The sequence below is a fragment of the Acanthochromis polyacanthus genome, chromosome 19 (genome assembly GCF_021347895.1).
Source record: "Acanthochromis polyacanthus isolate Apoly-LR-REF ecotype Palm Island chromosome 19, KAUST_Apoly_ChrSc, whole genome shotgun sequence".
NCBI classification, from domain to species: domain Eukaryota; kingdom Metazoa; phylum Chordata; class Actinopteri; family Pomacentridae; genus Acanthochromis; species Acanthochromis polyacanthus.
Window position 1 is genome coordinate 25,711,041 of NC_067131.1, and position 12,773 is coordinate 25,723,813.

The following is a 12,773-nucleotide window of genomic DNA, read 5'->3' on the forward strand; positions in this document are numbered from 1 at the left end:
CAATTACTGGCCAGTGCACAGCAGGAGTATCCAAGGTGGTAATGCGATTTATTTTTCAACTTGACATCATGGTTGCATTTTCTGACCCATGATGTCAATATTGCACCCAAAAAAGAAGTTAAAGATAATGTCCAAAGCCAGGATAATATCGGACAAATTGCAGTTGTGGCTGATGATGGTACTAGACCCACCATTCTTATGAATGAGAAAATGTTGGAAAATAAACACTTGAGATTAAATAAATCAACATTTATTTAATGCTTATAAATTGTTAACATTAAAAATGCGTATGCTCTTAATTCTTATCATGATTAACAGCCTTTACATTTCAAAAATAGAATTTTAATACACAAAATGATCAAATTTAAGGCTTTGATTTACTAGTACAGTGAATTAACGTACATCCGCCTGCATTTGTGATACATGGGTTTGTACAGCATCATATTTCCTCTCAGAAAGCACTGAAAAGAAGATCAACATCATGTCTGCATGTTATGTCAGTCAGTTTGATCAATAATTCACTAATTAAGAGATAAAAACAAATCAGTCACAGAAGCCAGTCATTAACAAAAAATCCCTTTACTGTGTGTGACTACTAGCGATGACAAATAGAAGTGGTGGCCGACAGCGGGATCAGCTCTCCATCAGCAGAGCAAGCATGTGGCACAACTGTTTAGCCTGGAAAAGAGATTAACACACTGAATTAGACATGGAAGCACATATACAGTTCATTAAAACTGATAGGCAATTAAAAAAATAAGTACTTAATCTAGCAATGCAAGTTTTCTACAGTTTGTTCAGTGTCTGGGCTTCCACAGAGCCCAGAGCTGTATGTGTACATGCACTACTGACACCAAAGTAGATGTTAAACAACAACACAACGTTATTCAGTAGCATTTTTGATAATTGATCACCCAAAATGCCAAACCCTTTGTCGTTTAGATCTATTTAGTTTGCTCAAAGCCTCTATCCGAGGTTGACCCTTAAGAAAGTGTGATTTTCACCATTTTATGTCACGTATTGACCAAATGATGAATCACCGAAATGAAACATTAATGGAAAGATTGATTGAAAAATGGTTTACCATTAGCTGCATAAAATAAGGACATATTTCAAGTGTAATATCTCATATGAGCAGTACAACAAGCAAAACAAAGTTCATTATGTATTTTTTACTGCTTATCAATGTTTTTTAAACTGGCATTAATGTCCAGTTTATGTCGGGGCAAAATGTTTATTTTGCATTGCTACATGTGATGATGGATCATGTTTAAGATCATCCAGTTATAAAGGAGTTATTCTCACATCGGAGCCACCTTTAGACTTTCATTCATTTCTGTTCATTTGTGGACACCTGAGTGTGTCGGCCTCGTGTCTTAATTAGCACCACGGTCACTTTTTGTAGAAGTTGTAATGCCAGTCTTACTAGGTTAAACAGTATCATTTTCAGCATGGCACCATTCATAACTGCATGTTGTCACATTAACAGACAGGCAGCACGCTTCGAATTGTCAGAACTGATTTCAGAAAGATTCTATATTTCAGCATCGATCCTGAAACAATTAAAACATCACAGAAAGCAAAAAAGCGTTTGCCGTTTCTCGTTTACATCTATCACAAAAATGCAACAACTGCCCATGAAAACAAACCTTAACTGTGATGAAGACAGAACAAGTCAGATTAATAGGACAGCTAACCTTTCTGAAGTGAAGCACACAGTGTTATTTCCTGTTAGATACTGATCACGCCTGTATGTTGGGGATCATTTATAATTGGAAGCAATTAATGAAGTTGTGTGTCATGCGAGTTTGATGCTACAGATGTTTAAAAAACTCTGAGCAAAGATTTCTACAAAGAGCCGGAAGCAACAAACAAAACTTCTGCTCCTGTTAACTTCTAGTGCTTTCACATACATTCTGGCACGGTAGTTACTTTAACTGAAACATGGATATTGGAGTTTCGGTGGATGAACTTGAGGAAGATGAGAATTCAGTGGGGGCCATGGCAGTCCCTTCACCAAATAAAGTGACCAAAAGATTGAGGAACACAAAACTTGAGGCATTACCACACCCTCAGCCACATCTCTCCTACCGCGGTGCAAACTGAGTCGCCAACTTGCAAAACCAGGACACACCAGTTCACTGCACAGCTACAAAAAGCTACAAAAATAGAGCCTACTGTTACAGCTGTAAGTGATTTACCTGTTTGAGATGAATGGTGACTTTTTTGGGATTAGCTGGATTGCCGTAGTTTATTTCCACTGCTGGCTCTTTGCCTTGTTTCTTGGGTGCGATGGTGCGCATGGACTGAACATCTGTCAGGAAAATCTGAAAGACTCGCTCCTGCAGCAGATTAACACAACAATCATTAGATGGCTGACAAAATGATCAGCTGAACATTGGGAGGTTCGTATCAAACACTTGCTGTGTTTATGAAGCATTAGTAGAGAGATGTGGGGGCTGCCAACCTGACCGAAAAGATGGCGTTTCTGCAGGCGGACTGACGGACAGTCTGACTGAATAACACTAAATTTGGTGTAAGACATGAGTTTGTGCTTTGTTTAGCAGAGCAGTTTAGAAGAGGATTTCTTGCTCTGATTAATCTAAGACAGGACACATAGTGCAAAATAAATAAAAAGTGAAATGTCTAACTTTATTCTTTTTGAGGCCATCAGCTGAGAAAGAATACTACTTTACCCACTGAAGCACTCATTAGGCGCATTAGTTTGATTATAATGAAAAAATACTTTATTGACGTCGCAGGCAAAGGCTGAGAAAGGTGCATTTCAGATATAGATGATAAGGGGACATACCTGTGTTTTAGGGTGACGGAACAGCACCTCCTCCTGGTTGATGCTCACCATGCAGGGCGAGGGAATACCACTCTGGCTCACCTTTTGAGCCAGGAAAGTGTTGGAGCCAAACAGAGGCAGGGTGCTCACAAACTCTGAGAGACACAGGATTCAGATGGATCACATTAGTAACACATTAGAGGAGAGGATTAGATAAGAGGAGAGGCGTTACCCACCAATGAATCGTATCTTGGCATCTTGAGGACTGAGCGACTCCATGGCAGTTATCTGACGCTGGCAGAAGGAGTAAATCTCCTCCACTTTGCTGCTGAGCCCGTCCTGTGATGGCAGGTACTCCTTTATCTTCGGCCTCGTGGAGAAAAATGCAGACTGAATCTCAGTACTCACAAACATAACATCTAGAGGTTAGGAAGCATTCAGCCTCCCGGTCAGTGTGAAATAGATGCTGTTAGTGATAATTAAAATAATGTTTTCATGGTAGATCTAAGATGTCAGCTGAAAGTGGCTTATTGTAGATAGATCAATATTGTTGCATGTGTCAGAGAATAAGCAACAAAACACGTCAGACGTATTATTTAGAAACAGCGTCCATCACAGTTTGTCCACCATAGACTGCTGGGCTTAGTGCATAAAGTACTAGTCCAGGGGTATCCAAGTAAAATTCAAAGAGGTTCAGTCAGAAAATTTATTAAAGCAAAGATCCAGAACATCATAATGTCCAACTTGAATCAGTGTGATATATGTAGATGTAGCCAAGTAGTTCTATTAGAGTGTGCATGTAATCACGAACTGACTGTCACATTAAATTAATTCAGTACAGTTCATAAGCATTTTGACAACATTTAATAATAAATAACGTTTGATGTAACTGTAAATCTTAAAATAAAGTGCAGAACTTTAAAAAATAATGACTGAACAACCTGAACCAGTTGTTACCTGAGAATATCTAAATCTCAAAAAATGCAAACAATTACACACTTTATATTTTTCCCTGTCTTATATCAATCCCTTTCATATTTCCTGCTGCTTAACAGGAGAACTGAGCTGCAGCTTGTCCTGTCAGTATTTTGAATCGTGGCCTGAATGGTGTCAGGGTCGTTCTCAAACACGTTTGGGGCTCATTGGTGAGTCTGGAATGATATTCAGTTTTGATTATGTTCATAGTTGAGAAAGCTGCCTCACAGCTGAATGTTGAGCCAAACATAGTCAGCATGTACAGGGCTATTTTCTTCTCAGGGCTGCTTTATTTATTTTCCTCTTTTGTCTGTCCTCTCATCTGTCCCTCACCTCTCAACTGTTTTCTGAAGGCAGAACTGCGATTTTTAGCACCTGCAATGCAGAAACTTCATTGGCTGAGTAGCGTCACGTGGGATGGCTGAACTTGTACCTAACTGGTCTGTGTGTTTCCTGAGCTGATAATATGCTGTAAACACAGGAAAAGCTGCACCGGTAAAATAGAAGAGACTCATCAAATTTACAATCCTGCTACAATTACACCAATTGCAGGTCCGGGTCTGTATAAGACGGCGTCTGCGTCCAGATCTAGACTGTCATCCGCCAATCTGGACACATCTACTCATTCCAAGGTTTTTGCCTATTTTCTACAGTGTAGAACAAAGCTAAATACATAAAAAATATGAAACAACACATATGGTAAATGGTCTGTATTTATATAGCGCTTCAACATCCCTGAAACGATACCCAAAGTGCTTTACATTATACATCACATTCACACACTGATGGTGAAAGCTGCCATGCAAGGGAGCTAACCACAACCCATCCGGAGCAGTTAGGGGTTCGGTGTCTTGCTTAAGTACATTTGGAATCATACAGTAAATGCAAAAGCACAAACAAAGCCAAACATCTTTCCAATTTTAAATTCCTTAAAGTAGCCTCCTTCGTACACTCTTGACATTCAGACCAAAATTCACGTCTTGACGTAATGATGGACTGGTTTCTTTGCTTAGTTGACCAGTTCTTGCTACATTATGGATTGCTACATTAATTGCATAGAGATGTTTGCTGTGTACCAATGCTACCTTGACAAAACACAGCTGAAGGTTTCAAACACACAATAAAAGGCAGCAAATTCCATCTTTTAGCTTTTGACATGTCTCATCTGTTAGCTGGAAACCATTCCTGGTGGTGACCTCGTGAAGCTGGTTACCATCCTGGTGAAAGCTGTCTTCAAGGCAAAAAATGGCTGCTTTAAAAAATCTAAAATGTGAAACATATTGTAGTTCTTTTGAACATTTTGTTTACTAAATAGTTCCATGTGTGTTTTTTCATAGTCCTGGTGTCTTCATTTGTAAAATAGTAACTAAGCTAGATGCTATTTATACTCTTTATCAACAATATGAGCATCCCATTATTGCTTCATGTTATCAGTATTGTTGAGCAAATATGGTTTCACTACATGACATGTTATTTTCTACCTTTGCTCTTTTTCTAGATTCACATCTAAAACAATGTAATGTTGCTTGAAGAAAACCCCAAGCTTGAAATGTGTCACAAACTAGAGCAGCTGCTGACCTGAGACTTTATGGTGTTTCCTGTGCCATTTTATTGTGCACACAAGGTTGTTTTCCACTGCAGCAACTTGTGGATCGTTTTTAGGGCAGTCCAAACCTTTGTGCCTGTATGTTTTGTCTAGACTGTTTAAATTAGCCAGTCTCTTAAAACCTTGCAAAGTACTGTATGACTGACTCAGTGTGTGTTACTCACAGGGTAGGCTGGTCTTCCAAACCCAGAGCCAGATGCTGCAGGGCTGACAGCTCTCCCATCAGCTGGACTGGTGAGGACCCTCCTGCAGCAGGAGGAGGCATCAGCTGCCCACTCAGGTAGTCACCCAGCAGCTACACACACACAGACAGTAACAGTTAGATGGAAACTAGATCAGTGGTTGACAAGTCCTGTTGTTCCTGGCCGCTCTGTAGTCATCTTGTCACCTGCTGATAGTGGAAATCCACATAGAGGTCATTGCTGTAGGACAGAGGGCTCTTCCAGTTCACTCTCCTCAGGGACAAGGAGATAGATCCACCGTCCAACAGGAAGTCAAACAGGTACTCTTCAGCATGGAGAGGACGCACCATTCCATCTGGAATACAGGGAGCAGAGCTGTTAGGAGTTCTGGGACACTGATCTGTTGTGTCACGTAACCATCTGGCTCTCTTTGCTCAAAGATGACTGAAAAAGCCTAATTGGATACTTTGTTTCATGTGGCCTTGTTCTGCATGGCTTCTTTGTGTGGAAAAATAAATATAAAGTCTCTTTACAGCAGCAGGATGTGCTGGAAAGTATAGTATTACAGTATTTTAAAACTGATGAGAACAAATCTGACATTCCGCCTTCAAATTCCTTGTCTGAAGTTACCATGGTGATCCAGGAGAAAGAGCCATCTTCATGATAGTGAAAACTTTGACTTGAAGCTCAATATTTCTTGATAACCCACTCATTGGCTTTGTAGACATTTATCTGATGTCAGTTGTGAGACTTGTCTAAGGTCCAATCATTCCCATGTTCCTCTTCCTTCCACTTTAATCGGTGATGTCTTTTTGTCCCTCTATGCTTGCACAACCATGGCCCCAGTTCTGTCCTTCTGGGCTGTTAAAACCACCCAGGATCCCTTGTGTTCTTGCACCTACATCAGCTGGATCCTTGCATATCTTACCTAAAGCTTAATGAAATGGTGTGCATTCCTAAACATTTCCAGAATAGCAGACCACCAGCACAACTTAGGCATTTGCAACCAACCTGTTCTGGTTTGTTCTCGTTTTGATTCATCCCTTGTCCTCTATTCTCCTCCTCCTTTTTGATCTCATTTCTCTCAGTGTGTGGCTGAAGGCTTGGCTAGTTTCACTGCAGCTGACTGACGCACCAGCAAATCATCTCACCTCATCAAGACTTCCATAACACCCGGGCTTCTCCTGCTCTCCAGTCCCAGATTGTTCTGCCACTATGGTACAACCACAGCAACTCTCCGGCCACCTCCACTGCAACACGCTTAGCTTTTGTCTTTAGAGCTTCTTGTTTGCTACTCTGCTGATCTCTTGGGATCCAATGCGTAAATCCTCCGGTGTGCTTTACCATCAGCACAGTCTTTGTGTCCAGCCAACTTCCCTTCCTCACACACATTACACTGCCTCCAGCTGATCACCTCTAGCTAGCCCTCAGCCACCTCTGTTCACCTTTAAAGACTGATCATTTAATAAATCCACCAGTTCTACTACAACTTTGTGTACTGCTTCTGAGTCTAGAAGAAAAACCCAAACTTCACACAACCTTCTGGTCCACACACTTTGGGTCATTTACCAAAAATGTGCTGGGGAGTACGACAACCTGTTAATCTGCATAGTCTGGATTTTCACATCTGTCTTATTGCCTTTAGGCGGTTTGTAGCAAAAAACAAACAAACAAACAAAAACCCTATGAAATCTTTGCTGAGTGCAGCTCCAATGTCTGAGGAGGATATAAGAAACTGGCACACAGCTCCAGCAACGACAGTTTAAATTTTTAGCAATCCTAGGAATTGGGCTTCTTGTCGGGAGTCTTTGAGATGTTTAACTTCTCATCCAAGAGGCTTCTTCAATTCTCGGTTCAGAACTGAGAACGACTCACTTTTGAGTTCTCTGTGAATCTACAGAGACAACCTTCCCAATGCTACACACTAAGATGCTCTTTGGGAGACAGAAATTGTGTCACGAAAGATGCCAAGTGAAGCATCTGTACCTGCTCCAATGCTGTGCACAGTTCTTACAGAAGTGGAAGAAATACTCAACTCAGAAAAAGTAAATGTACAAAGCAATAATCAACACTTACTTTGCTTTCTGTGACAGTCAGTATTGGTGTGATTTACCTTTACGTCTGGAGGCGAGGACGCAGAACTCCGTGAGTTCTTTGAAATCTGAGATGCCCATTTCTTTACATAACTCTGTTACTGCCTCTCCTACAATCTAGAGGAAGGAAAATAAAGCCATGGAGATATTTGATGAAATAAAAGATTGATGGTTTGATTCATAGATAAGGTTCTGGATATAAATGAATCTTACAGTGAAGCTGCGGATGTTAATGGGGAAGTCCACTCCCCCTGGCAGCTGTACAGGAATAACTTTGGAACCTTTGCCAGCCTAAAGGAAACCAAGGTTTGCTCACAATGAGTTCACATAATGAGATCAACTGCAAATGCAGAGAATAATGACACATAACAGGTAAAATAAACCATGACAAGAATTCTGTTATTAGCTTAAGCTCAACTTGCCAGAAAAGCTTCCATCTCGACATGTGAGGGGATGCAACGGCGACCACCAAAACTGAGAGAGCGCTGGAGGTTATCCTCACACATCTGTGCCAGCTCTGCACACAAAAACGGCTTGCTTTAAAAATTTATTTAAAAAAAAAATTACACTTTTCAGCAGTAAAATAACTTTCTTTACCTTGGTATGGGTGTTCATAATCCTCAGAGATTTCATGAAGGTGGTGTGTGACGTAGGGTTGCAGAGTACTTGTGGATATTATGACACTGTATGCTGGCTTTACACAAGTCTGGCCTAAGTCTTCTGTCAGAAAGACTGCAGCTGATCCAGAGATTTTGATGAAGAAATCCTCTTTATTGTATCCAAATAGGAAGCTATATACATCCAGGTATGACAGTGAGTGGAAGATAAGTGAGTATGAGTGTATATGCGTGGGTGTATGTTTATGTATCTGTATACGGTTTCCTATAAAGAACAATGAATAAATGTGTTACACACCAATGAGCACATCAGGTATAAGTGTGCAATGATAATGACGAATACACGGTCATATAACAGGCCTATCATTATGAACACACAGTTATACAGGCATAGGTTAATAGCAATAAACATGGCTGCAATTGCGCTTAGTGTCCACAAGGGCGCGCCAGAGGGCCGCCAACTGACGACAGAGGTTTCATAACTGCGGCCCTCGTGTTCAATGGCGGACAGAGCGAGGCAAATCAATTAACTTTAGTAGAGAACATAAATGCGCTTTGGCACAGCGAAATCACTCTCTGTAAGGTGGATTTACTTATAACACATAGATAACAAGCATTTGGAATACTTACATAGGCATTTACACACAAATAAGCACAAACACACAAAGGTCCACGAGATGCGTCTCACGGTTGTGGCTCCCTCTGCGTACTGAATACCTACTGAGCAGTGCGCATGTCATGGGGAGATGAACGTGACGCAATGACGCTGTCTCTTAAAGGCACAGCAGGTAAGAGCAGGGAAATTTGCACAGCCGCCCCCAAATTACGAGAGCTAATTTGTTAAAACACACAAAGGGCCCTGCTGTGCTGTTCTTAGTCCTCTGGCATCTCCGGAAGGGAGATGAGTTTGGCTACCGGACGGGTGTAGATAGACCCTTTAATGTCCACTTCAGCTACGCGGATCCTGCCGTCGTCACTGGGTATCACTTTAGTAACACGTCCTATGGGCCAACGTGCCCTTGGTAGTTGTGGGTCAATAACCATGACCACTTGGTCGGTGGTAAGGTCTGGAGTGGGAGTACACCATTTCCTTCTCTGGTGAAGATTGGGAAGGTAGTTCCTGGTGAACTGGACCCAAAAGTGATCTGCTAGGACCTGGCTATGTTTCCAACGGCGACGTCCTATCAGGTCACTGTTACCATACACAGCTTGTGGCAAGGATGCATCTCGCCGCCCCATAAGCAAGAGATTAGGCGTTATGGGGTCAGGGTCTGCAATATCTGACGTGGCATAACCGAGGGGCTTCGAATTAAGAATGCCTTCAACCTCTATCATCACAGTAAGCAGTACCTCTTCAGGGAGAACTCTGTCCTTAAGCACAACTTGCAGGGCAGCTTTAACAGACTTAATTTCCCTCTCCCAGATGCCTCCAAAATGAGGGGCAAGAGGCGGATTGAATTTAAAGTTGATGGTCTGCTTCGCTAACTGCTCTTTCAGAGCTGGCTCAAGAGCCTCAAATGCTCTCTGCAGTTCCTTGTCTGCACCCTGGAAGTTAGTACCCCGATCACAGAGGATCTCAAATGGTTTACCCCTTCTTGCCACAAAGCGTCGCAAAGCAAGGAGAAATGAGTCCGTGTCCATGCTACACAAAAGGTCGAGATGAACACACCGCGTAGTCAGACATTTAAAGATGACACCCCATCTCTTCTCTTGTCTTCGGCCGATTTTGATAGCGTAGGGTCCAAAACAGTCCACCCCAGTTGACCAATAGGGTGGTTTCTGGAGACGAAGCCGTGAGGCAGGGAGATCTGCCATACGTGGAACGGTGGGTTTGTTGCGCCATCTCTGGCACCCCGTGCAGCTGCGTTGGTACTTCTTCACAGCCTGCCGGCCACGCAGAATCCAGTATGTCCGCCTCATCTCCGCGAACACACGGTCTGGACCTGGGTGGAGGAGCCGATGGTCGTAATCTTGGATAAGCAGCGGGGTGGCAGAGTGGTCGGGTGCCAAGACGATCGGATGGATAGCATCCTGTAACCCTTCAGCCTTCCTCAACCGACCCCCGACACGTATTAAGCCCAAAGTACTGTCGTACTCTGGACAGAGAGAAAGCAGACGACTGTTAGTATTTAGTGGCTTACCTGCCTGCAGAGCAGTCAACTCTGCAGGGAAGCTGTCCTTCTGCGCCCGCTTGAGAACGTGGACCTCCGTCTCAATGTGATCGGTGGCAGTCATTGGAGGAGCAGCCGCCCCGTGGAGGGACAGATACGTGGCTTGGATCAACTCGTACCAGGATTTATACAGAGTCGGGTCAGGAATTGCTGGCGTAGCAGTCCCAATACTGCCACAGAAGGTCACACGAGTCTCTGGAGTTTGAGCGAAGGTAGAAGTAGGTGTGGCTGGCCATTCACTCGGCGGCTGGGTCAGGAAGTTAGGCCCACACGTCCAGCGGCTGGGTTTAGCTAAGTCTCTGATATGTTTGCCACGAGTGATATCATCGGCAGGATTCTCCTCGGATGGCACGTACCGCCAGGTGTCTGCTCCAACCAGGTCCTGAATCTCAGCGATGCGTGTTCCCACAAACACCTTGTACTGCTGCGACTCTGACTGGATCCAATGGAGGACAGTAGTTGAATCCGTCCACATGGTTGTACTCCTTATAGGCAGTGTCAGCTCAGTCTGTAGGACTTTGGCAAGCTGTGCGCCGGAAAGAGCTGCGCACAACTCTAAGCGGGGAATAGATAACTGTTTCTTGGGTGCTACACGTGATCTTGCCAACACAAAGGAAACTTGTACTGTGTCTATAGCTTTATGCTGGGTCCTAAGGTAGGCAACGGCACCATAGGCTTTCTCTGAGGCATCCGTGTATATATGCAAATCGACCGACGTACTGACTGAGAGGTCTGCAGTGTAGCATCTGGGGATAGTTATCTGTTGTAGCTGTGATAACTCATTCTCCCAAGTCTGCCAGACAGGGAGCAGTTCATCAGTTATGGGCTCATCCCACCCTCGGCCTTTCTTCCACAGGGCTTGGACCAGCACCTTTGCACGTGTTGTGTAGGGGAGGAGAAAGCCAAGCGGATCGTACTGGCTCGCAAGCACGCGATACACATACCTCAGAGTGGGCTCAGCAGGTGGAATATGTCTGTGTCTGTAACTTAGAGTGTCTGTACTGCAATTCCATTGAAGACCCAGTGTGGACTCCAAAGGGTCCTCCTTATTTGCAGACAACCACAACTCGCAGCTGGTGGACTTTGCTTCAGTGGGCAGGTGAGAAATGACCTCAGGGACATTACAAGACCACTGTCGGATGTCAAAGCCTCCCTTAGAGAGGAGTGCTCTGAGTCGGTCGATGAGTTGCTTAGCCTGGTCTGATGTGGGAAGTGACTGGAGGCAGTTGTCTACATAAAATGCTTGCAGTACAGAATTGACAAGCTCTTCATTACCTTTGCTATGGTCTTGGACATGACGCTGTAGTGCATAAATTGCACAACACGGACTGCATGTCGTGCCGAAGGGTAACACACGCCATTCGTACACATCAGGGCTGCGCTCCCGCTCTCCATCTCTCCACAGGAAGCGCAAAAGCGGCTGGTCTTGAGGAAGGAGACGCACCTGATGGAACATGCTGCGTATATCTCCGCTTATGGCTACAGCATATTCACGGAATCTCAGGAGCACAGCGAGCAGTGAGGCGCCCAGTGTAGGACCAGGAAGGAGGTTATTGTTAAGGCAGGATTCCTGATGCACAAAGGAGCAGTTGAATACAACTCGGGGTTTGCTATTATGATAGACGAGATGGTGCGGCAGGAACCACGACTCCGCTGTACTGTGGACTTGTTCTGCACTGATTTTCATTGTGTAACCAGACTCCGCCAGTTTGTGAATTTCCTCATTGTAGACAGAAAGCTGTTCAGGATTGTGTGAGAGACGGCGCTCTGTAGCTCTGAGGAGTGGCATAACAGCATTAGGCAAGGCCTTTAGAATGGGAGAACTCTTTCTACGCAGAAGTGGGACAGCATAGCGACTCACGCCCTCAAGGGTGACCCGAACGCTGTTCTGCTCCAGTTGTTCCAGAGCTGCTTTATCTTCTCCAGAACGTGTAACTTCTTTGGCGGAGCGGAATGGTAGTGTGTCTATTTGCCAGAGTCTCTCCACGTGTTGATGCAGCTCCTCTGCAGGGGACAGTGCCGCTAAGTGAAGACAGCTACTTTCAAGTGGAGGCTGTTGTAGAAAGCTGGCTGGTCCCTGTACTGCCCACCCTAAGGCGGTGCATACAGCTACGGGACCACCAATGGGACCGCTTCGAACTGGTTGCTTAGGCGTGATAAGGTGCGGATGATCTGATCCGATGAGGACCATGGGCTTGACTTTGGTAAAGGACGGTAAAGGAAGGTCCTTTAAATAGTGATAACTACTCTGCAGGCGCTCAACTGAACATGACTGCTCGGCAAGGTTCAACTCAGTTGCGGTGAAAGCACAGTGAATGTTGTATTTCAGTCCCTTCTT

General features: G+C 44.0%; 1 protein-coding gene across 1 annotated transcript; it reads right to left on the reverse strand.

Moving 5' to 3' along the window:
• Nucleotides 1–274: 274 nt before the first annotated feature.
• On the reverse strand, nt 275–8,984 carry LOC127531112 (unconventional myosin-XV-like). The gene is made up of 11 exons (XM_051939572.1): nt 8,895–8,984; nt 8,245–8,529; nt 8,070–8,164; nt 7,861–7,938; nt 7,668–7,764; nt 5,761–5,909; nt 5,537–5,667; nt 3,028–3,161; nt 2,813–2,946; nt 2,202–2,342; nt 275–678 (listed from the first exon to the last, which is right to left on the reverse strand). Exons 3-11 carry the CDS (start codon nt 8,151–8,153, stop codon nt 634–636), a joined length of 993 nt encoding a protein of 330 aa, XP_051795532.1. The 5' UTR covers nt 8,154–8,164; nt 8,245–8,529; nt 8,895–8,984; the 3' UTR covers nt 275–633.
• Nucleotides 8,985–12,773: the final 3,789 nt, after the last annotated feature.